The sequence below is a fragment of the Herpailurus yagouaroundi genome, unplaced genomic scaffold (genome assembly GCF_014898765.1).
Source record: "Herpailurus yagouaroundi ecotype Mexico unplaced genomic scaffold, PumYag 29, whole genome shotgun sequence".
NCBI lineage: Eukaryota > Metazoa > Chordata > Mammalia > Carnivora > Felidae > Herpailurus > Herpailurus yagouaroundi.
The window spans coordinates 33,531,554-33,555,099 of NW_024412377.1; the positions used below are offsets into that span (position 1 = coordinate 33,531,554).

The window sequence follows — 23,546 nt, forward strand, 5'->3', positions numbered from 1 at the left end:
CAGCTCTCTTTTACTAGCTCTTTTAGGCCACCAATGTTTATCTCACTGGGATTCAAGGATAAATATAAACTCAGGCATGTCCCAGAGAGAGAGAGGTCCTTGGGTACTTCCACAAGTTGCTGTGTTGGATTCCACTAGACATCCAAACAGCACTGAAAGCTCCAAGAGCAGTGTGGCCAGAGGCAAAGGCATGCAGGGCTGTTCTACCAATGGCCTAGACAGACCTCTTAACCAGTTGTCCCACTAAACAAGAGGGTCATCCTGGAAGCCAGTATCCTAAGAATCTAAGTCACTTGACTATTACAGATAGGCAGTCTCATCTCATATCAAATCTCAAGAGCCACAGGCATAAATAAATGCTCAGAACAGCCCTTGTGCAGTCTTTAAGATAGTAGAGCCAGGCAGTGAATCACAGGACAAACGCATGGAAATATTTTAAATCATTCATTTCCATTTGCTTCTATACAATTTCATTAATATCTTCTTTAATTTTTTTAAAGTTTATTTGTTTTGAGAGAAAGAGAGAGAAAAAGCACAAGAGAGAGGGGGTGAGAGAGGGAGAATCCCAACTAGGCTCTGCACTGACAGCGCATGGGGCCAGAACTCACAAACTCTGAGATCATGACCTGAGGCGAAATCAAGAGTCGGATACTTAACCGACTGAGCCCCCTAGATGCCCCAATTTCATTAATCTTTTTAAAAAAGCAACTAAACTTTGCAAACATTTTACCAAGGTGTCAAATAAGATAGGATGCAAAATGTGTAACTTCCAAAATTAACTGGTTGAATTCAAGAAATCAAATATATGGGAATACAAGCTGGTGCAGCTACTCTGGAAAACAGTATGGAAGTTCCTCAAAAAACTAAAAATAGAACTACCCTACAACCCAGCAATTGCACTACTAGGCATTTATGCACGGTACACAGGTGTGCTGTTTTGAAGGGACACATGCATCCCCATATTTATAGCAGCACTATCCACAATAGCCAAAGTATGGAAAGAGCCCAAATGTCCATCGATGGATGAATGGATAAAGAAGATGTGGTATATATATATACAATGGAGTATTACTCGACAATCAAAAAGAATGAAATCTTGCCATTTGCAATTACGTGGATGGAACTGGAGGGTATGATGCTAAGAGAAATTAGTCAGAGAAAGACAAATGTCATATGACTTCGCTCATATGAGAACTTTAAGAAACAAAACAGATGAACATAAAGGGAAGGGAAACAAAAATAATATAAAAACAGGGAGGGGGACAAAACATAAGAGACTCATAAATATGGAGAACAAACAGGGTTACTGGAGGGGTTGTGGGAGGGGGATGGGCTAAATGGGTAAGGGGCATTAAGGAATCTACTCCTGAAATCATTGTTGCACTATACGCTAACTAATTTGGATGTAAATTTTAAAAAATAAAAAATAAAACAAGTTATAAAAAAATCAAATATAGTATTAATATCATATAAGGTCTTCAAAAATCAACAAAAATGACATGAGAGTGGTCACTGAGAATTTAATTGTGATCACACCAGTGTTGCATTTGGTAAAGATAAAAAACCGCTAAAACAGTAAATGACCATATTATAAAAAAGAAACTATTTCTGTAACCTAACAAGTGAAGTCTTCAAGACCACACATCTTGGAAAATTTGCTTATGTATATTCAAAAGTGGTACAATTTTCAAAATACAACCATATAACGTATAAATCCAAGATACTAAATACTTAGTATTTAGTATGCTTAGGGTAATCAAAAGATCTTGAAATCTATTAAGCCTGTGGCTTAATATCTGTGGCTTAATATCTGGAATATCTTGTTCCAGATAACAAGAATGAAAGTTCAGGATTATCAAGATTAATCAACTTTTCATTAGAACCTACATACGTATTTCCTAGTAGACACCAACAGGACTGGAAAAGAACTGATCTAAATGGTTAGGAGCAGTATCTTTCCAGAATATCAAAATCACATAGGCTGTTTAAGACAATGCATATCAATAACAATATCAAAATTAAATACAATTGTGTGTTTTTGTCACATTTGCTAAGCATGTCTCAACACTGTACCTACCTTTCCTGGCAACTAAAACACACATGGAAAAATCGTTTGTATGTAACTATATACAAGGGTATATAGATTCAAATGCCATTCAATGTGGGCACCAGCCAATCAGAACAGATTCCCAGAAGCACACCACATCTCAGCGAAAGCAGTTGCCTTGCACACACACATACATCAGTGTGTATACACACACACACACACACACACACACACACACACACACACACACTGACCTGTGGGTTGGTTTGATTGTAAGCCACTTTTTAAATGAATTTTTAAACACCAAACACACCAAGATATCTATTTTGTAAACATAATTCAGGAAATGTAAAGTTGCTGAAATGCAACTTTGCATTAATTGCATTGCTTTGCATAAAACCATGATACTACCTGAAAATCACATTTCCTGCTTGGTCTGCCTTCCAGGCTTTCACCAAAGCAAAATCTCCCGTAATTGCTTCCTCCAAAATAAAATGCTGGCCATTAAACTCCCTCACCTGCAGGAGACAAAGAGGGCACTGTCAGGTATTTGCAGAGGTCTTGTTTGGCTGTGGTATGTGCTCTGATAGAAGCAGATAATAAGGATACGAGCCTAGTCAGGGAAGGTTTCTCAGAGGGAGGACAATCTGAACTGAGGACTCAAGGGTGAGGAGTGGTAGGCAATTAGGATTTGATCAAAGTGGTGGAAGGGGAACTGGGAACAGCATGTGCAGAGACTCAGCAGCAAGAGAGCTTAGTAAACTGGAGGAACTGCAAGTTCTATATGCCAAAGGCACAGACTGTGTTAGCACTCATTATTTATGTGCATAAGTTATATACATTGAACATTTCCTCCACCCCAGGAAAAAAAACTATATAAGCCTCATAAAATCGTCAATGTATTTTGTACATAAAATAGTTATAAAAATCCATTCATCTCTAACCTATAACCATCTGTTGAGATATTAATTGGAATTCCTAGAACCTGTAGATGACATTGAGGAACTGACGTGCCACATCTTTCCACCCGTGAGTTAAATACACGCCTATATTTTTTGAAATCTCCTTTTACTTGTTTGAATTGCTTGATAATTCTTCCCCCAAAAAAACTTTGTATACGTTTTTTAGGTTTATTCATAGGTACTTCATGGTGTTTTTATGCTACTATGAAAGTTCTATGTTATTCTATTACACCTCCTTTTCTATCGTTACTATTTAATGGAATGCTATTGACTTCTGTATTGTATTGCCTTTTAATTCTACTACACATGGAAAGGGGAGCGGGAAGAAGCAGCATAAAGTAAAACTATGCCATGGCATTTTGTTCCTTTTTTCTTCTTGGGTGTTTAGCTCTGGGAATCGAAACAAAGAAAAGAAGAAACAACATCAATGCTGTGCCCCATCCTACACGGGATTGGAGCCATAGGAAGGCAGAGCTCCATTCTTGCTCATACTACGCCCTCTAGTGGACAAACTACATGCATATCACAGAAAACTTCAGGAGAAAGTTCTGTATACTTTTCTTTATGGTTTAAAGCAGAAATCCCTTCTTAATCAACAGCTTCTTTAGAGGCTTTATCCCACTTTCTGCTAGAAAATATTAATGAATTTAGGGGATCACTGATGGAGGATCTTATTAATATGAAACTTAGATAAATCATACAAAAGCTATTTATAAACTGCACATCAACATACAGCTTTTTCAAGAGCCTTGTGTATTTCAAAGTCATTACTGTAAACACTAATGATAATAGATGAGAGTATGTTGCATACAGATCTGGAAACCTACATACAGATCTAAATATATGCTAACCCAGGGCAATGTGAAAAAACCGACTTTTTTTCCCCTATTCGAATTATACAATTTCCTGATGGGTCTACAAACCAGCAGTTACTGAGTGCTGACATTCTAAAATTTTAAAACAGGGAAGGGATTGGTTTTGCCACACTATTACACTCACTTGAAAGAGTTCTGTGTGCCCGGTCGCCACTTCCTCTTTTTTCAGCCCTTTCTCAAATCCACTCTGATCAAATTTCTATCATTCCAGAAAAATCCTCCCTTCCAGAAAAATCTTTTTTCTTTTCAAGTTTGTTTATTTAAGTAATCTTTACATCTAATGTAGGAACTCATGACTCCGAGATCAAGAGTCACATGCTCTTCTGACTAAGCCAGCCAGGCACCCCTAGAAAAATCATTCTTTAAGGTCACCAGGGCTCAATGCCCCCTCCTGTTACACCACCTCTTCTCAATGGGACAGTGCTGATCACTCCCCACTTTGTAAGATCTCCCTTGTCTTTCAAGTTGCCACACTCCCCTTGATTTTCTCTTCACAGACTAGATACTTTCCCCTTCTTTGCTTCTCTTTTCACTCTTCCCACCCTTCAAATGCAAAAGAGGTTTTCTCTACCTGCACTCCAGCCCTAGACACTCCTCCAGTTCCACAGATTTAACTACTACACGCTGATGGCTCCAATCCCCTATCCCAGCTCTAAACCCTCCCCAAGCTAGAGACTACCGAGCAGCTTCTGCTGGAGCCTAAAGGACATGTCAAACGCACCCAGTCCCAGACAGGGCTCTTTGATCGCCCCCGTACTTCACCCATCTCAAAAAGCAGCAGGCTTGGTTCTTGTCTTTCCTCATAGCCCACAACCAACCCATTGGTAAATCCTACTAGCTCTGCCATCAACGTATGTCTAGATTCCAACCCCTTCCCCACAAGTTCCACCATTTCACCTCAGTCTAAACAACTTCCACTCCCACCTGGATGGATACAACAGTCTCTTAAGCTCTCTCACTGCTTCTGCTCTTGTACCCCTACCAGAAAACTACCCAGCAGCCACAGTGATTCTTCCAAAATGGAACTTGGACTACATTACTCTCCCACTTCGGAACCTCTCATTGCACTCAGTAAAACCCAAACTCACGATCTGGCTGCAGCCTCGTTTCAGCCTCCCATCCTACCACTCTCTGCCTCATTTATGCTGTTCCGGTCTCACTGTCCTGCTGTTCCACAAACTGGGCTATCCTGCCGCAGGACCTTGTCTTCTCTCCTCCTTCTGACCAGAGCACAACCCTATAATCCTTGCCTGACTCATTCTCTTGTTTTATTTCTGTATCTACCAACTGTCACTTCCTCAGAGAGGTTTCCCTGGACCCAATCTGGAACACAACCTCCCTGGCCACTGACCATTCTCTCTGCCCTTACACTACGGGATTTTTCTTCACAGCACTTTCATCACTGACATTACGTGTTTGTTAATTCATTCCTTGTCAGTTCTTCCACTAGAGGGGGCCTGGGTCTAGATCATCGCCTTTTCTACCATACTTAGGCTAGTGCCTGGCAAAGAGTAGGACCTTAATAAATGTCACTGAATTAAGGCATTTACTCACCTCCTCTTTCTACCACAAGTAGGGGAAGTAAAGAGCTAACAAGAATCATTTCAAGAAATTATTTGTCACATTCCTAGGTAATTGAGACAAAAGCACAAAACTATTAGGTTTGTGCACCTGACTCCAGGCAACAATGAACCCAGGCATTCAGGACAGACTCTAGTCTATCCTAGGTTTTCCCAAGGCGAGTTAATGCTGTAACTTCTAGCAAACTCTCAAAGTATTAACCCAATTTTTCTGAGCATCGTTATCTACATCACTAAGATCCATTTTAATAATTAGACTCCTGTCTTACTTTGTCAAAAACTTTTTAAACCTAATTAGGTAGTAAAGGAGCAAGATAGAATATAAAAAAAAAAAATGTTAATCAAAACTTTGAGTCAATATAGGTCATTCTAAGCAGAAAGGCAAAGCTCCAGATGGAGGACACTGCTAGAGACAAACAGTGAACAGCAAGGGGCATGTTCAATGACCTTTTATCTTCTCTCAAAATATGGAGGTGCAGAGCTAACATCCCTATAAGCAAAAAAAAAAAAAAAAAAAAAATGTTTATAAAAATCGCCGTAAGTAGGTCCCTTGATTTACCAAGTTGTCACTTCCTTAGAGCTAAGCTGAGCATTTCTGCAAACCTGTGTTACTGCTCTTGAGCCACGTGGCCAGAGAGAAGCAAGAGGTACTGAAAATACAGTAATGGAATACCGGCCTGTGTAATTTTTAAAACTGGCTCAAATCTAAGTATCTCAAATTTCTATACCTAGAGTTCCATTCTTTTCTAGTATGTGAGTGAAGCTACCTAGCGTACTCCATCCTACCCAGCACTGTAAATATAACTGAAGTACTCCATCAGCTCCGTATGTCCACTATACAAAATGAAGGATAAAGGAGACGGTATAAATGTTCTATTATGTAATTACAACTGCCCCCTACTTTTCAATATTGCATGCAAACATACGATGCCTTTTTTTTTTTTTTAATTCCTTCATCCACATTCAGTAGGGCCTTGAGCATGAAGAGTTTGCTATGATATATATCACACATCTACTCTATCTTCCCCATACGCATAGTCAGAAGTTATAAATGCTCTTACATTTGTTAAAACTTATCAGAAAACTAATCTTGGCTCACACATCATGTAGATTACAGTTTCTTTTCTTCTCATTTGAGTTTCTCTATGTGATTTTAATTACTAGAGGATGCTCAGTTTTAGCTAGAAATGTTACCTAGCTATTCACATAAATGAAGGACAGTGTCTTCTCACACCTAAGGGATTCAATCCTTATCTACCCACTAAGTCCAGTTGGAATCCTACACTGAAAGAGAGTCCCAGCGCTACCTGGACCAGAGTCCTTCTTACCTCTCTTGGCTTACTGGCAATGGCAATGCTGCCATCCTTGTTGTATTTGATCGGTGACCCTCCTTGTTGCACCAGGGTCCCGTACCCGGTGCTGGTGTAAAATGCAGGAACTCCAGCCCCACCTGCACGAATCCGCTCCGCAAGCGTGCCCTACAAGTGAGCAATCGGCACACCATAAGAAGTTCATTAAGTACACTTCTGTATGTGGATACAGAAACACATACAGACATGGTTCCTCTCTCTAGAAGTTTATCATTCTAAATCGGACCGAGCATTGTATATTGCTATATTTCACAAACACTGTATGCTATATTAATTTAAAACAAGTGCTGCACCTCTAGACAACAATCTCTCAATTCTTTTTTTTTTAACATTTATTCATTTTTGAGAGACAGCGTGAGTGGGGGAGGGGCAGAGAGAGAGGGAGACAAAATCTGCAGCAGGCTCCAGGCTCTGAGCTGTCAGCACAAAGCCTGACGCGGGGCTTGAACTCATGGATGGCGAGATCATGACCTGAGCCCAAGTCGGACACTCAACCGACTGAGCCACCCAGGTGCCCCAACAATCTCTCAATTCTTAACCCACATTCAAATGTAACTGCTTGTTTGTATAATCAGGATCTCAGCTTTCTGGTGCCCACTGCTCTCCTGACATCATAATCTACATCAGTCTATCTGTAAAATCAATTTTTAAGCCTGAAGTATATAATTTATATTTATTGAAAAACATGTATTTAAGTGTTGTGTTTTACTGTGTGCCATATGTAGGTATAGCCTGAATCTTATCATTGATAACAATGCCATTATTATATAATAATATGTTCACTTTGTTTTATTCCAAAACATTCTTATAAGCATTTCATCTAACACATTATCTAATGAAGAAAAAATCCGAAGTTAAGCAAAGATTATACAACATATAGGTAATTTGTTGGTTTTTCTGTTTGTTTGTTTGTTTATTTATTTTTGAGAGAGAGAGGGAGACAGCAAGCAGGGGAGGGGCAGAGAGAGAGGAAAACGGAAGATCTGAAACGAGTTCTGTGCTGACAACACAGAGACCAATGTGGGGCTCGAAATCACGAACTATGAGATCATGACCTGAGCCCAAGTCGGACACTTAACTGACTGAGCCACCCACATGCCCTAGTAATTTGGTTTTTAAAAGCTAAGAGTACTTTAAATTCTACCTCCGAGTAGAAACAGCTGTATGCAAAGTTTCTTGTACCCTCTTTTGATCATCTTTATCACATTCCTAGGTACCAGAGATTTAAAACTGATTTCCCTAGCTTCCTCCTTCCCCCAACTACTTTTCCACCCAATTTTCCCCACAGGGGAACAACTCTGGCCCTGAATATTTCCTGATACCCTCCCTAACACTGAAACCTATTGTTATGGTCTAGCTACATCATATTCATGCTAGATAACTGACTGGCCATTCAGTAGTAAGAATTGATTTAGGTATTAATGACAATATGTTAATATGGAAAACAAATTTCTACTTTATCTGTGAAAACAATTTCTACTTTAGCTGGGGCCTTCAAATACTAAACTCAAAGCAGGCACTAAAAGTTGGGACTTCAGACATTGAGTCATTGAAGTAGGTGGGATAATCTGGGGAAGGCAGGATTTGAGGCACAACTGAAAATCTTCCAGATAACTGTTTCTCCATTCCATTTAATGGACAGAGATAACTCCATTTTGTTTTAAGTTAATAACATTCACAAAATTAAACCATCAAAACAACCATAATAACAGCCCCTACCATAAAGTATTTTTTATGTCCACCCTTCTTGAATACCTTTATTCCTTCTCTCTGTCCATCTGGGCAAGAGCCTAAAAGTGGACAATTTCTACATACAGGCTCTCTGCAGGTACCATCAGCCCCCTGCATCCAAACCCCGAAGGGAGTCCTCACCCCTACCACTTTATCAACGCTTCTCTGGCTCACAGGCTGCAAAACAAGGTGCCAGAGCCGATGTCTGTGTACCTGGCACAAAGTGGGCAGAGAGACACCGACCTCTTTCAGCTTAAAGAATATAAAAGAAATACTAAGGAACACCCATGTACATGCCCTCTGACAAAATAAGGGGTAATGCAAAAGATAAAAGAAGTAATTGAAATTATTTTCAAGGGCTCCACAACCCAGAGGAAAAGGGATCTCAACCTACAACGTGAAGAGGAAAAGTATATGCTATCGACTGAATTGTGTCCCCCGCAAATGCGTATGTTGAAGCCCTAACCCCCATGTGACTGTATCTGGAGACACGGCCTTTATGGAAGTCATTAAGGTTAAAGGAAGTCATAAGGATAGGGCCCTGATCCAATAGTATTAGTGTCTTTATAATAAGAGAGCCCAGAGTCCTCATTTGCAAGTGTGCGTCCTCTGTCTCTCCCCGCCCTCCTCCCCTCTACCAAGAATCACATCAGCCTGTACCTTGATCTTGTACTTCCTACCTGCCAGAACAATGAGAAATCACTTTCTCTTGCATGAGCCACCTAGTTTGTTACAGCAGTGCAAGCAGACTAAGACAGGATACCTTTTGTTATTTTCATTTTAAAGGAAAACCAGATAAATGCCAGGCACAGTGGGAGGCTGTGACAAACACCGCTCCCAACAACACTGCAGAGTGACAGAGCGTGACCCGCGTAATGTTGTATAGCCTCAGGTACAAGACGGTTCTCCCCTGCATTGCTGTCTCTAGACAAGCATATACTGAGAGTTAATTATTGATTTTTTTAATTCTGCTAGATCACATCATTACCAATGTAGTGAAGTTAGCGGTAATAATGATTCTGTTGACAAAAATAAAGCAGAGTGGTGGGTTCAATTTCAGAGATGAAGGCAGATGATGTCAAATTAGAAGACAAGTGCCTAGGGGCACCTGGGTGGCTCAGTCGGTTAAGTGTCCAACTTTGGCTCAGGTCATGATCTTGAGGTTTGTGGGTTTGAGCCCCACATTGAGCTCTGTGCTGATGCTGCAGAGCCTGCTTGGGATTCTCTCTCTCTCCCTCTATCTGCCCCTCCCCGACCCACCCTTTGTCTCTCAAAATAAATAAATAAACTTAAAAAAAAAAAAGATGACAAATGCCTATGTAACCTGTAGAGCCCTGTTTTACCCAAATGACTTCAAAAAGTTTCCTCTATGACAAACTCTTCAAGCACTTAAGACGTAGTGTAAGAAGTGAGTGGAGACTTGCTAGATTAACTGCAGTAATTGGCTTGTTTGGCAATTGACATCAATTCCCTGGAGACCCGGGCCCTGATTCCAGCACTTATTCTGGGACATACCCAGTTCTACCCTCCATGGGCTCCACTTTCCTGATGTCTCAGCAAGAACATATTCCTCACAGATTTCTAATTCTATGATTCACAGGAACGGACTCTCAGGACAATGCCCCAGCATCTCAGCAAGTCCTACTGCAGGCTTCCAGCACAATGTATATCATAGTGCTGAACTTAAAAATTTATCCTGGAGCCTAGATATTTTTACTAGAAATACCTCCCCCCCTTTTTTTTTTTTTCCATGCACAGCAACAGAAAATAATAGTCTAGGCATCAACAGGTGTGACCTACAAACAAATTTCCTTGGTCTGGCAAAACTGAATCCTCTCTGCCTTACCTCTCTTGCAAAGGAAAATTCCCAAATGGGAAAAGGTAAATTTTAAAATAAGTTACTGCTGTGTAAGAGAAGCATAGAAATTTTCTTACCTGAGGTGTCAGCTCTACTTCCAATTCACCACTCAAGTACTGTCGTTCAAATTCTGCATTTTCTCCAACATACGAAGACACCATGCGTTTTATCTGCTTGGATCGGAGTAAAAGGCCCAAGCCAAAGTTGTCAACCCTAGAAGAAAAATGCAAGCAGCTTGCAATCAAAGGAATATCAGAGACAACACTAATATCCCAGACTTCACAAACATGAAATGTTATTAATTTAAAGGATTCCCTCCTGCCGGGCATTTCACGCATATTCTCTCAGTCCCCCACCACCCAAAGAACCTTGCAAGGTGGCTATTCTTTTCTTATTTTACAGCTGAGGAAACTAAAGCTCTAAACCTTTAAGTGATTTCTGGCAAGATCTTGGGTGACACAGCCAGTATCCAAAGCCACACCAATCCTACAAGTCTACCCTGCACCTTTCATTCTTTCCACTGCTCCAAAGAGATGCCAGGGTAGAAGACAAGCAGAGATGAACTGGATCTTGCCTTACACTTTGAAGGCAAATGTAAAAGCAAAGCAACGCCACGCTCCTGATCTGCACTAGCTCCAAATGGAGAAATTCATTCTGTCCTAAAAAGCGAGCAAGGCATTCTCATACTTAAAAGAAGGAAGAACAGCATACTCTTGAAATTTGGACCCAAATTATAAATAACTATGAACATTTTCCTTATATCACAGATATTTAGGTCAAGAAGATTTAAACACTTAAACATTTTTAATAGCAATACCAAAAAAATCAGGAAATTAATCACAAACCAGTGAAAAGATTATAGGCAGCAAGAATAACGCTGTTATCCATTATCTAGTAAGTTTTATATAATATGGTTTAATATTTCTATTAAGGTTAGAGTTCAGGGGTGTCTGGGTGGCTCCGTGGCTTAAGCGTCTGACTTTGGCTCAGGTCATGATTTCACAGTTCGCAAGTTGGAGCCCTGCATTGGGCTCTCTGCTGTCAGCACAGACCCCGCTTCAGATTCTCTGTCCCCCTCTCTCTCTGCCCCTCCCCTGCTCATTCTCTCTCTCCCAAAATAAATACATAAACTAAAAAAATATATATATTTCTAAGGTTGGAGTTCAATTTATTCTCTTTTAAATTTTATTTAAGACTTTATCTTTTTTAGCGCAGTGTTAGGTTTATAACTACACTGAGAGGAAGGTACAGAGATTTCCCAAATACCCTTGACCCCACACATGCATAGCCTACCCTATTATGAACATCACTCACCAGAGTGGTACATTTAGTTACCACATATGAGCCTATAACTAACACTGGAGTACAATTTCTTCTTAGAAATGGTGCGTATAGGGGCGCCTGGGTGGCGCAGTCGGTTGAGTGTCCGACTTCAGCCAGGTCACGATCTCGCGGTCCGTGGGTTCGAGCCCCGCGTCGGGCTCTGGGCTGATGGCTCAGAGCCTGGAGCCTGTTTCCAATTCTGTGTCTCCCTCTCTCTCTGCCCCTCCCCCGTTCATGCTCTGTCTCTCTCTGTCCCAAAAATAAATAAACGTTGAAAAAAAAAAAAAAGAAATGGTGCGTATAGTATTGGCTTTTTCATTAAGTGAAGGTCTCTAAGTTTATGCCTTTCTTATTTATGTCTATTCTTTTTCAAAGCAAAATACACCTAGAATTTCAAGCAAAGTCAATGTGACAAGACAGATTAATAACCGAATGAATACTTTCCTGTTTTTAGTCGCCTTATCCCTCTCTTCAAGTGTTTCAAAACTGCTCTAACCACTAGATAAACATTTCTCAGATAATGAAGAATGCTTAAACTTAAGCTATAAAACTATTTTTATAAGAACTATGGTAAAAACCACAATGAGAACCACTGTAAACATGAAAGAATGGCTAAACTTAAAAAAAGGAAATACCAAGTGTTGGAAAGAATGTGAAACACCCAGAACTCTCACATATGAGGAGGGGAATGTAAACTGATCCAGCCACTTTTTTTTTTTTTTAAGTTGATTTATTTATTTTGAGAGAGAGAAAGAGAAAGATATTGCAAGCAGGGAAGGGGCAGAGAGAGGGAGAGACAGAATCCCAAGCAGGCTCCATGCTGTCAGTACAGAGCCTGACATAGGGCTTGACCTCACAAACTGTGAGATCATGACCTGAACAGAGATCAAGTGTCGGGTGCTTAACCAAGTGAGCCACTCAGGCGTCCCCCAACCGCTTTTGAAAAATTATTAGCAGTTTCTATTAATGTTGAACATAGGGATATGCTATGTCAGCAATTCCCCTCCTGGGTCTATATCCAACAGCAATGCACACTTACGTTCATCAAACAACAAAAACAGTAGCACTGTTCCTGATGGCCAAAAAACTGGAGCCTCCTCAATATTACCCAACAGCAGAACAGACAAACTGGTATCGCCACATGTTGGAATGCCACAGAGCAAGGAGAATGAATCATCTACAACCCCTGGCAACAATGGATGACTCTCACAGATAGACAAAATGTCAAGCAAAAGAACCACCAAAGAGTACTTACTGAATTATTCCTTCTATATGAAGTTCAAAGTCAGACAAAACTAATGTATAAGATCAGAAGTAGGATAACGGTTAAGTTCAGTGGTGGGAAAGGAAAAGTGACTAGAAGAAGCATGAGGAGGGCTTTCTGGTATACTGGTCATGTTCCATTTAAAGAAGCTGGGGGTTGGTTACATGGGTCTGCAGCCTATAAAAATTCTTCAAACTTTACACCTGTGATATAAGCACTTTTCTACGTTACTCTGTATTATGCTACAATAAAGCCACTTTAAAGAACGAATATCGTGATAAAGCCAGAGTTCCTCCCAGAAACAGAAGCCTTCATTCATGATCTCTCCCTCCTAATCCCCTTAGTGCTCCGAGGGCCTCTCCCCTATGGAGCGTGGGTCTTCTACGTGGCTCACTCATCCAACAGTCATTTACCAAGTTGTTCCTGCACCCCAGGGCTATGTGGGTCCTGGGCCAGGGGAAACTCTAAGATATCAAGAAAAAACAAGTAACCCTATGATTACAATAGAGGGAGAGATATGCTAAGAGAGGTCTACATCAAGTGTGATGAGAACACTGAAGGTCACCCAACAGAGAGGAGTAAGAGGTCAGAATAAGCTTACGGAAAGTGACGCTGGAACAGACTTGAAGAAAAAAGTCTTTGAGAGAGTAGAGGTGTGGAAGTGATGAGCCAAAGAGGCAGATGGGCAGCTTTGCAAAGGTGCACAGTGGTGTGACCGGCTGCATGCTGAACGCGACCGCAGTATGGATCGAAAGCGGCAGTGAGCAAGAGAGGTGCATGGCAGGCCAGCTTGTGACCTGTCACATGAGTCACACCAAGGAATTAGGATTGCATCCTGAAGGAGATGGGAGACCTTGTGAATAATTTTCAGTGGAAAATGACAGGGTATACAATCAGAGAGGTTCAGTGATTTTAAAAAAGCAAAAAACAAACAAACAAAAAAGGCAGGGAGATCAGTTAAAAGGCTCCAAATAATCCAAACAAGCAAAGACGGGGTTCTGAACTAAGGTAGCAACAACAGAAGTGGAGAAAAAGAGACAAATCAAGGGATAATTAGGGTAAAATCACTCACAGACTTGGTGTAGATACAGACCCACCCCAGAATTCTGACTCTGGCAATGGAACATAGTGGGAGAATGGACTGGTGTGAAATTAGTCTACTGATCCCTAGTGACATCCCCTTGTTTGACTACGACAGGGATAAGTACGTACGGTTCCTTGTGTGACAAACCACTGACGTTTCTTCTAACAACCTCCTTTTCTCCCACCTCCACTTCACTCACCCATCCCCCCACTCCTCATGCTCACAAGTGCCCATCCTGCTCAGCTGACTCCTAATTCTCAGCATGTTGCATTTCCAAGCCTCTAATCTCCACCAGGCAGCCCGGACACACTGAATTCCTCAAAGTAGTCCAAGTAACCATTTGCTAAACGTGTTTACAGTTCTAGCCTCCAGTAATGAATCTGATAACATTTCCGATGCACCAGGAGCATAAAAGAATAGTTACGTGATTTATCCTCGCTTGATTCAAAAGAAAACTAAAGCCTAAAGAAGTATTTTCAAGAGTGTACTTTTGAGATACGGAGCCGATCCCCTCAAGACTAATAATGCGATTGGCACTAGGGGGCGCCAATCACCTCAGATTCCCTGTCTCTTGGAAAGGTAGTTCTTCCCCACACTCACACACAATGCATTCTCCCTGTTTGCCCCCTACTACCTAACCGGGCCTTCACTTCTTCAGGTTAATAATTCCATCCCCCTACATTCAGTTCCACCTGCAGCCTGCCCCATCCTAACAGATCTTCTGTACAAAAGTAATGACCTGTCACTTCTCTTTCATACTCTACATCAACTATATTGGAAAATCCTGACTCTACTTTCAAATCCTATCCAGAATCCAAGCATTTCCCACTTCCTCCTCCATGACCTGCACCATCTGCTGTCTCAATCCTGCAGCAACCTTCCCTGCTTCTACCCCCGCACCCTGTAATCCACTCACAAAATGGTGGCCAAAAACATAACTGTAGAAACAAAGTATGTCAGATCACATTACTGCTCCGTCTTAAATGCTGCAATGGCATTCACGTATTTATGTGAAAGCAGAGATCTCCAGAGTGGCCTGCAAGGCCTCGTAAGATGGGATGCCCTTTAGTCTCAGACCTCATTCCACCCATTTCCTTCTTGCTCCCTTTTCTTCTGCTGACCTCCTCACCATCCCTCAAAACCCCAGGCATACTGCCCAAGGCCTTTGTGCTGGCCTTTCCCTGACTCACAAACTCCTCCCCAGGTAACACAAGGTTCCCCCCTCACTTCTTTCAAGTCTCTGGTCAACTGTCACCTCAATGAGTCCCTCCCTTGGTTTTTTTTTGTTTTTTTTTTTTTTTTTTAGTTTTTAAATGTTTATTTATTTTGAGAGAAAGAAAAGGGAGAGGGTGAGCGGGGAAGGAGCAGAGAAATGGGGAGAGAGAGAGAATCCCAAGCAGCCTCTGCATTATCAACACGGAGCCAGAAATGGGACTCAAACTCGGAGCCCAAACCAAGAGTCTGATGACATTTAACCAATTTAATCAGTTTAACCGACACAACCACCCAGGTGCTGCTGATTGCCTGATTTTATACTGAAAACTGCGGATCTATTTTCACGCTCCCAGTCCCCCTTTCTTGCTCTTTTTCTTTTTTTTTCCACAGCACTATAACCTTCTAACATACTGGAAAATTTGCTTGTTTGTTATGTTTCCTATTTATTGTCTGCCTCTCCCCATTGGCATGTAGGGTCCACAAATGCAGGGAACTTGGTGTCTCATTCACTGCTGTACTCCCAAGCACCTGAAAGCCAATGCAACACACAGAAGGTACTACATAAACACAGAATGTTTATTGAATAAATTTATTGCTTGATTTCACTTTCCCCCTCCTTACTAGCTCATCTCTAATAAAAATGAAAATCACCAAGTCCTTATGCTGGATATTTTCTATACGCCTGTCCAGACCCATTCTCTGATCTCCTGCCTTCCCTGTGCCAGGATGGCTGACTCTAGACTGAATCAGGGGGCTCCCCTGCCTTCTGGCTTCTGACCAGGTAAGAAGAGAAGGATATCGGGATTTATATTACCCCGACTCTCTCCCTGGCAAGCTGGAGCACATTGGATAGCCGTCTCCATAAAGCTTTCTCCCAGGTCCTGGCAGCCCCTTCCCCTCATTCTTCAGACCTAAGGCTGGTGGTAACAGTTCTTCTGTTATTAACTCCAGGGAAATTCAATACTCATGTCGCTTTCCCTCAACCTTAACCTCTCCTTTAGAGAGAGTCCCTTTGGTAAACTCTGTTCAATTACCCAGTATCAGAGCACCATTGATATCCCCTGGAGCCCTCTCTAAATAAAGTTGTAACAATAAAATAATCCATGAAGGTGAATATAGTCCATTTGCTTTCTGTAGTTTTAAATACCCGAAATTCCCTTCAACTATATAGGTCCATATGATAAACTAGAATGTACTTGCCCAATTCACTGACTTCGGAAATTTTTCTAGCCACTCTCTCATGGCTCTCTGTTTGGCTTTTCAACCCATTACACGTTTGAACTTGGCTCTGTCTGGAGATGAATTCTCTGTATTTGTTGATCTTGGCTCTGGGAACTATGTATATTTGGCCTTTGCTTTCTTCCTGGATTAACAACCTGGCATGGCATCAAAGCATAAACTGAGCATAAAATGCTCAGCCCAGGCTACCCCTGACCAGGTATAGAGTTAATGCATATACCTCAAAAAATGCTGTTAGATAGCTTATAGTAAGAGTGTCTTCCTTCCACGTACTTTCTAACTCCCCAATTCAGCAAACATACATCCCTTCTTCCTGTGTCTCAGACACTGACAATATAAAAATGAAAAAGGCAAGACCTTTACAATATAAAGAGAAAAGAAATACACATGTTGTCTTTTGCAAATGAGAAATATACCATTCCTAGTAGAGAAACCTGTGTATTAAGACACCTCGCAGCTCTCTGATATTAAAGGTCATTTTGATGGAATTTAAAAGAGATTATCTTGCTTGCCTTTAGAACCCAACATTTTTCTAGCATACCTAAGGAGAGAGAGATTTGACCTTCCTCCTATAGTACAACAAACTCAGGTTTCAAACATTTCAGTGGTTAAAAAAAAGTCTAAAACCAAGAATTCAGTAGATACATTCATGTGTTTCATGGAAGACATAAATGTTCCAAAAGTATTTTTCGTTCTTTGAATCTAAAATTTCATTTTCTGGGGGTGCCTGGGTGGCTCAGTCAGTTAAGCGTCCGACTTCGGCCCAGGTCACGATCTCATGGTCCATGAGTTCGAGCCCCACGTCGGGCTCTGTGCTGACGCTCAGAGCCTGGAGCCTGCTTCAGATTCTGTGTCTCCCTCTCTCTCTCTGCTCCTCCCCCGTTCATGCTTTGTCTCCCTCTGTCTCAAAAATAAATAAACATTTAAAAAAAATTTTTCATTTTCTGAATTTTAATTTTCTGAAATCTCATTAATTGGAAATTCTTGCCAAAACAAAACTCTAATAAAAATGAATTTGCAACCATTTACCAAGCTGTATTTCTCTTCTTTGCTCTCATTTTAGGCATACTTAAATCTCAATTACAGTTTTTACTTTGATAGTATCAAGAATATCAAAAGAGAAGACAATGCTATATTTGGACAAAACATTAGTTTATGACACAGTTATATGGAACAAGTGAACATTCCCTTCCATGAGCCAAGCAGAGAAGTTCAAGTATACATCCCAGGAAGTGGTTAGCCCTTCCCAGACAAAATAATCAAATCTTAGAGGAATGCTTATAATCAGACAAGATGGCACATTCTCTCTCCATTGAGCCCTACAAAGCTGCAACTGCCTCAACAAATAATAAAGTGGCCACTGTGAAGGAGCCACCTGCCTTTACTTTCTGGTTCAAAATCACTGGTGCAGAAACAGAAATTTTATTTAGAGTGAAAAACTGCTCATTGGGCCCTCACAGAGTTCCTATACCTGACTACTATAATACCACATATAAGCAACAGTATTATAACCACAAGCACAGGGGCATATATATCTTCAGATAGTATTTACTCGGCTTCTGCACGTAAGCTGGACTGTCCTTGGAGTTGTCTAAATTCCCACCCGCGAGAAGTGCAATCTAAAATAATCGTCATGGGGCACCTGGGTGGCTCAGTTAAGCATCCCACTCTTTTTTTTAATATACGAAATTTATTGTCAAATTGGTTTCCATACAACACCCAGTGCCCATCCCAAAAGATGCCCTCTTCAATGCCCATCACCTACCCTCCCCTCCCTCCCACCCCCCATCAACCCTCAGTTTGTTCTGAGTTTTTAAGAATCTCTTATGCTTTGGCTCTCTCCCACTCTAACCTCTTTTTTTTTTTTTTTTCTTCCCCTCCCCTATGGGTTTCTGTTAAGTTTCTCAGGATCCACATAAGAGTGAAGACATATGGTATCTGTCTTTCTCTGTATGGCTTATTTCACTTAGCATCACACTCTCCAGTTCCATCTACGTTGCTACAAAGGGCCATATTTCATTCAAGCATCCCACTCTTGATTTTGGCTCAGGTCACCATCTCACAAGGCTGCTTGGGAATCTGTCTCTGTCTGTGTCTCTCTGTTCCCTCCACTCATGCTCGTGCACATGCCCTCCTTCTATCTCTCAGAATAAACTTAAAAAAATAATAATAAAATAATCTTGTCGTGAGGAAATGAGTGTGATTAATATAACACACCTAATCTTCCCTTACTTTTGAATTGGTTGATATATAGTTTATTGCAAAACTTTTTGCTCATACAGGCTTGTAATTCATATATCAAAGTCTTTTAAAAAATAATGAAAAGCATGTTTTCAATTTTTCCTACCTTCCTAATCAATCCATATCAAAGTACTGATTCATCTAAGTGATCATGAGGGGAAAAATTTATCTCATCAAGACTAACAGTTAATGCTACATACCAAGGGAGGTAAGTGGTACCTCATGGCAACAGGTCCCTTTCATAACTAAAAACAAAACAAAAACAATCAGGAGTCCTGACCTTTGAAAGACTTCCAATGTGGGCAGATCCTTCCATAAAAAGCCTTTTTCTAAATGAGAGAGAAGTTATTACTTCTAAGTTCTCTCCATTTACTCAACATTTCAAACTATCTTTGGTTTTCCAACAGAGCAATGCTAAGTTTTCCTTATTTGTCTGACTCTAATGGCCAAAACAAAGCCCTCATTTGCCATAGGCCTCTAGGATTTAAACCTACCTAATTGAGAGAATCAACTGCCAATGAGGATATGCAAAGTGCCTTCTTCATGTTCAAGATTTGTGTGGTTATCAGTACTTACTCTGCATCAAGAATTTACACTGATTTATACCATTTCTTGTAAGCACTGAGCTAGCTGGAACACCCAACAAAGTACTGATAGTCAAAAGTATTTTAATAAGTACAAAGTAAGTTCACAGGGCATGGGATGGGTTTAAGAAATATCAAGTGATCATGAACAAGTCACTTCCCTATTTACAAATGAGTTTCCTCTGTTAAATGAGGGAACTAGAACAGATAGCCTCTACAAACCCATCCAGTTCCAGCACTTAGTGACTCTGTGCCTCAGGCTCAGCATAGTACGGAAGAAAAAACTACTTTAAGCAAAAGATCAGTCTGTAATATACCTCAGGGAATAAATACAATTCAGTATACAAAGAAATGCTAGAAGTCTCCAAAGGAACCCAGAAGGGGCAAAATCAGTAAGTCTAGAGAAGTTCTTTAATTGGATAAGGTTTCTTTGAGGATGCACAACCTGAGTTGGATCCTGAAAAATGGGAAAGATGTGGATATGCAGAGAAAAGGTGGGAGAACCTTCTAGATGAAAACAAGAGCATAAATAAACTCAGCAAAGAAAACATGAGCACAAATGTAGGATCTGTCTCCTGTCTTAAACAATTGGTACAATTTATTCTAAATGGCATTTATGGTACTAGGCTAAGTACTTTTTTTCTTCCAAGTCTTTCACTGTTGAAAGAAAACTGATAACTTATCGCTTCATATAAAAATACTTTTTTTCTTCATAACATATCTTAATGTGCATGCCATTATTAAAATGTGATGGCTTATTGTTGACCACTTTGATTGAGACCCTACTGTCTTAAGTGCTGGCTGCGTATCCTCCTCCTTCTACCAAGACCAGCAACATTTTTAATGATTAATGATAACCTTACATATCATCTAGAATATGGTATAACCAAAGGAACGACTTGAAACGTATTTCAAACCACTTGAAATCTTCCACTATACAGAATGATCTATAATAACAAAATATAAAGGGACATCTCTGAATTATAAAATGAAAGATTCAATTTGAAAATACATATCTTTAATAATATATTTGAAATTTAGAAAAATAAAAGCACATCAGATTAAGAGACACATTTATGCAAGTCTGCTTTACTTATGATTATGAAGAATGGTACCAAAAATATTTGAAGAAATGTAACCTCTAACTCTTGAGCTTGTTAAAAACTATCTTTTGATACTTGAGCATGTTGCTCATAAAATGAGGAAAATTTTCATTTCATTCTTAAACTTTGTATAAATATTATAGAGAACTGTCATTTGTTTCAAGACAATTGTTTTAAAAATGCACACTTACCCTGCATTGTTGCTGACTGCAGTCAGCCCTTTTACTCCAGTCTTTAGTAAAGCTCCTATAAGGTTCTCTGGAATCCCACATAACCCAAAACCTATAGTAAGTGAAAAAGACAAATAATTTGTGAAGAGGATAATGTTCTTTCAGAGAAATCTACGTGTTACTCTTTTCCCTTAAAAAAGAAAAAAAATGCAAAGCACATTATTAGATCTACTAAGTGAAATATAGACATATCTCAGCAACTCAATAAACGGCTACACAGCTGTATCCAAATGTTCTGGAACATTGTGTAGCACCAGACATCACCGTCAAATCTTTGAACCTTAAGAATAAAGACAAATGCAACCTGCTAATATGGTTACACGATGGTTACACATTGCATATCTTATACTTTACTGCATATCTAGAGTTTAGAATTCAACCTTTATGTAGCTACTTATTCAAGCATGTTTGTTTTATATGCCTCAGTAGAGTTTTGCAGAATCAGAAGCCTAGACTAATGACTTTTACTTCTTTGTATCTTCCACAATTTGTCAAATAGTATTAGGTTTAAAATGGACATTCAATGACTGATCAGTTGAATGGATGAATGAATGAAGAGCAGCCCTAAAAATAAGGCTAGCCTACAACCAAGGCCTAGAAATTTAAAAAAAAAATCACAAGAATCAGGCAGCAAGTTTAATGAGTGTGAGACCGTGGTTCTAAAATTTTTTTTTTCAACGTTTATTTATTTTTGGGACAGAGAGAGACAGAGCATGAACGGGGGAGGGGCAGAGAGAGAGGGAGACACAGAATCGGAAACAGGCTCCAGGCTCTGAGCCATCAGCCCAGAGCCCCACGCGGGGCTCGAACTCACGGACCGCGAGATCGTGACCTGGTTGAAGTCGGACGCTTAACCGACTGCGCCACCCAGGAGCCCCGAGACCGTGGTTCTAAAAGACATTCCAAGCAAGGTGAAGCAATAGAACTCAGAGGCCTCAATAATAGATAGGTGCATTTATGCTTTCTATCTCCTAAAATGAGGAATAACCGAAGGAGTGGCTAGCTAAGGGATGACGAGATCAATGCAGATGTTTTAAGTTAAACAGAATTCCAAAGGATCTAGGAATGTTTTCAAAGCTACTAATAAGACATCCATTTTAAGCTTCAGCTTTTCAAAATAATAGAAAAAGAAACACAAAAAGAAATAAAACGTACAACATTAAGTACTATAACTTAATAAACCTTTAACTAATAATTACATAACATGCTGAATTTATTATGAATAATAAAAATAAAACAATGAATTAATAATAAAATAATTGGCATTTTTAATCTACATAGCTTTGCCACTTTGATTTCCCTGCTTTGCTAAAAACTTAAGAATGTTACCATCACAAAAAGGAAAACAATACTATTACTCACCACCAACCAGAATCGTTGCACCATCAGGGATGTCTTTTACAGCTTCCACTGGATCTGTATAAAATTTGGTATGGCGATGTGTACTGGTTGAAAAGTAGCCAACACATCCCTAAAATATTTTTAAAGATTTTTAAGTGAATAATCATTTAGACATATCTTTGCATATACATTCACTTTTTATATATGCAATGATAATTTCACTATCTGCTCTTTGAAAGAAAGAGTGGGGCTGCAAATAATTCACTGTAAGAGTAGAAAGGACATACCCTATCCACACACTATCAACGGACTTCCCTTGTGATCATGATGGATGCATTCCATTATATAAAGGAAAATTCTGTGTAATGTGTGGCCACCCAAAACACTGAAAGTTGATAGCCCGTACACTGGGACTCAGATTCACAATAATGATGCCATCAAGCATCAGTTTCTGATAGGAGCTAACCTTCCATTCGGTCAACAAATATTCATTGAGAGCTTACTATGTGCCAACTACTATGGTGCTTACTTCCATCCAGTAAATGCTAAGACATGACTGCTGCCCTGGAGATCAGGTATGGTATAACCCATATACAAACACGTAGTAGGGCCGTGACCCAGTCTTAGGTCAGCGAATGCCTCCTAAGAGGACAAGTAATGACCAGCACACAAAAAGATCCATCCCCCTATGCTGCTTGGAGTTTATAGATGCTGCAAAAAATATGAGACTATGACCTATGAAGGAGGCGTACCTAGTCTTACCACAGTGATCTATTCGGTGCAAAACGGGTTATCTAGTGAATATTCACAATCAGTTTCAAACGGTTTCTCTCTTTATGCTTCATACACAGTATGGACGGAGAAAAATCAGAGTTCACTGTGTTGTAATCGTTCATAATCAATGTCACTTATCCTTTATTTCTTATTATACATTCAACCTAAAAAGAGAAGGAGTAAAGAGCATGGCTCTTGACTCCTCATATGCTGCCATGTTAAAAGGTCCATAAGTGTTGTAAACTCACACACACTGCCTTACCAGTCTTTGACAGACGACCTATGGGGTCAAGGTAATGGCATTAGTAAGTTTCTAGCATTCTTTTCTTCCTCTATAAACTTCTTTCATAAAACGTGTCAATTACTACAAAAGCCTATTGCCTTTAAGAGAACTATACTGAAAGCCAAATAAGATCTGCAAAGGTTACACAGATGACTTTTGTCCTTTTAAATTCAACCTTCAGCCAGGTCAGGCAAACACAGGGGGTACGACCTGGCACACCACCCAAATGCCAAAAATAAAAGGAGGCAGAGCTAGAAAGGAAATAGGCTGAGCTGCAGACAGACAGCTTACTTCTCTGTCCCATCCTCAGCAGCAAGGGTTTACTGGATTCTATTTGAACACCGAATATTTTTTTTTTAAATCCTGGAAATGAAAAGTTCAATAGCCTCAATAAAGAGGCCAACAGATGAATCACAAAATAAAGTTAAGAATGTCTCCTTGA

General features: G+C 40.1%; 1 protein-coding gene across 1 annotated transcript in view; it reads right to left on the bottom strand.

The window, feature by feature from the left end:
• Positions 1–23,546, bottom strand: part of OXCT1 (3-oxoacid CoA-transferase 1) — a 138,926-nt gene that overhangs the window by 104,794 nt on the left and 10,586 nt on the right. The window contains exons 2-6 of the mRNA XM_040496180.1: positions 22,069–22,177; positions 20,668–20,758; positions 10,501–10,636; positions 6,793–6,942; positions 2,459–2,565 (exon numbers count right to left, since the gene is read on the bottom strand). Coding sequence (XP_040352114.1) covers positions 2,459–2,565; positions 6,793–6,942; positions 10,501–10,636; positions 20,668–20,758; positions 22,069–22,177 — 593 coding nt within the window. The remainder of the gene's footprint in view (positions 1–2,458; positions 2,566–6,792; positions 6,943–10,500; positions 10,637–20,667; positions 20,759–22,068; positions 22,178–23,546) is intronic.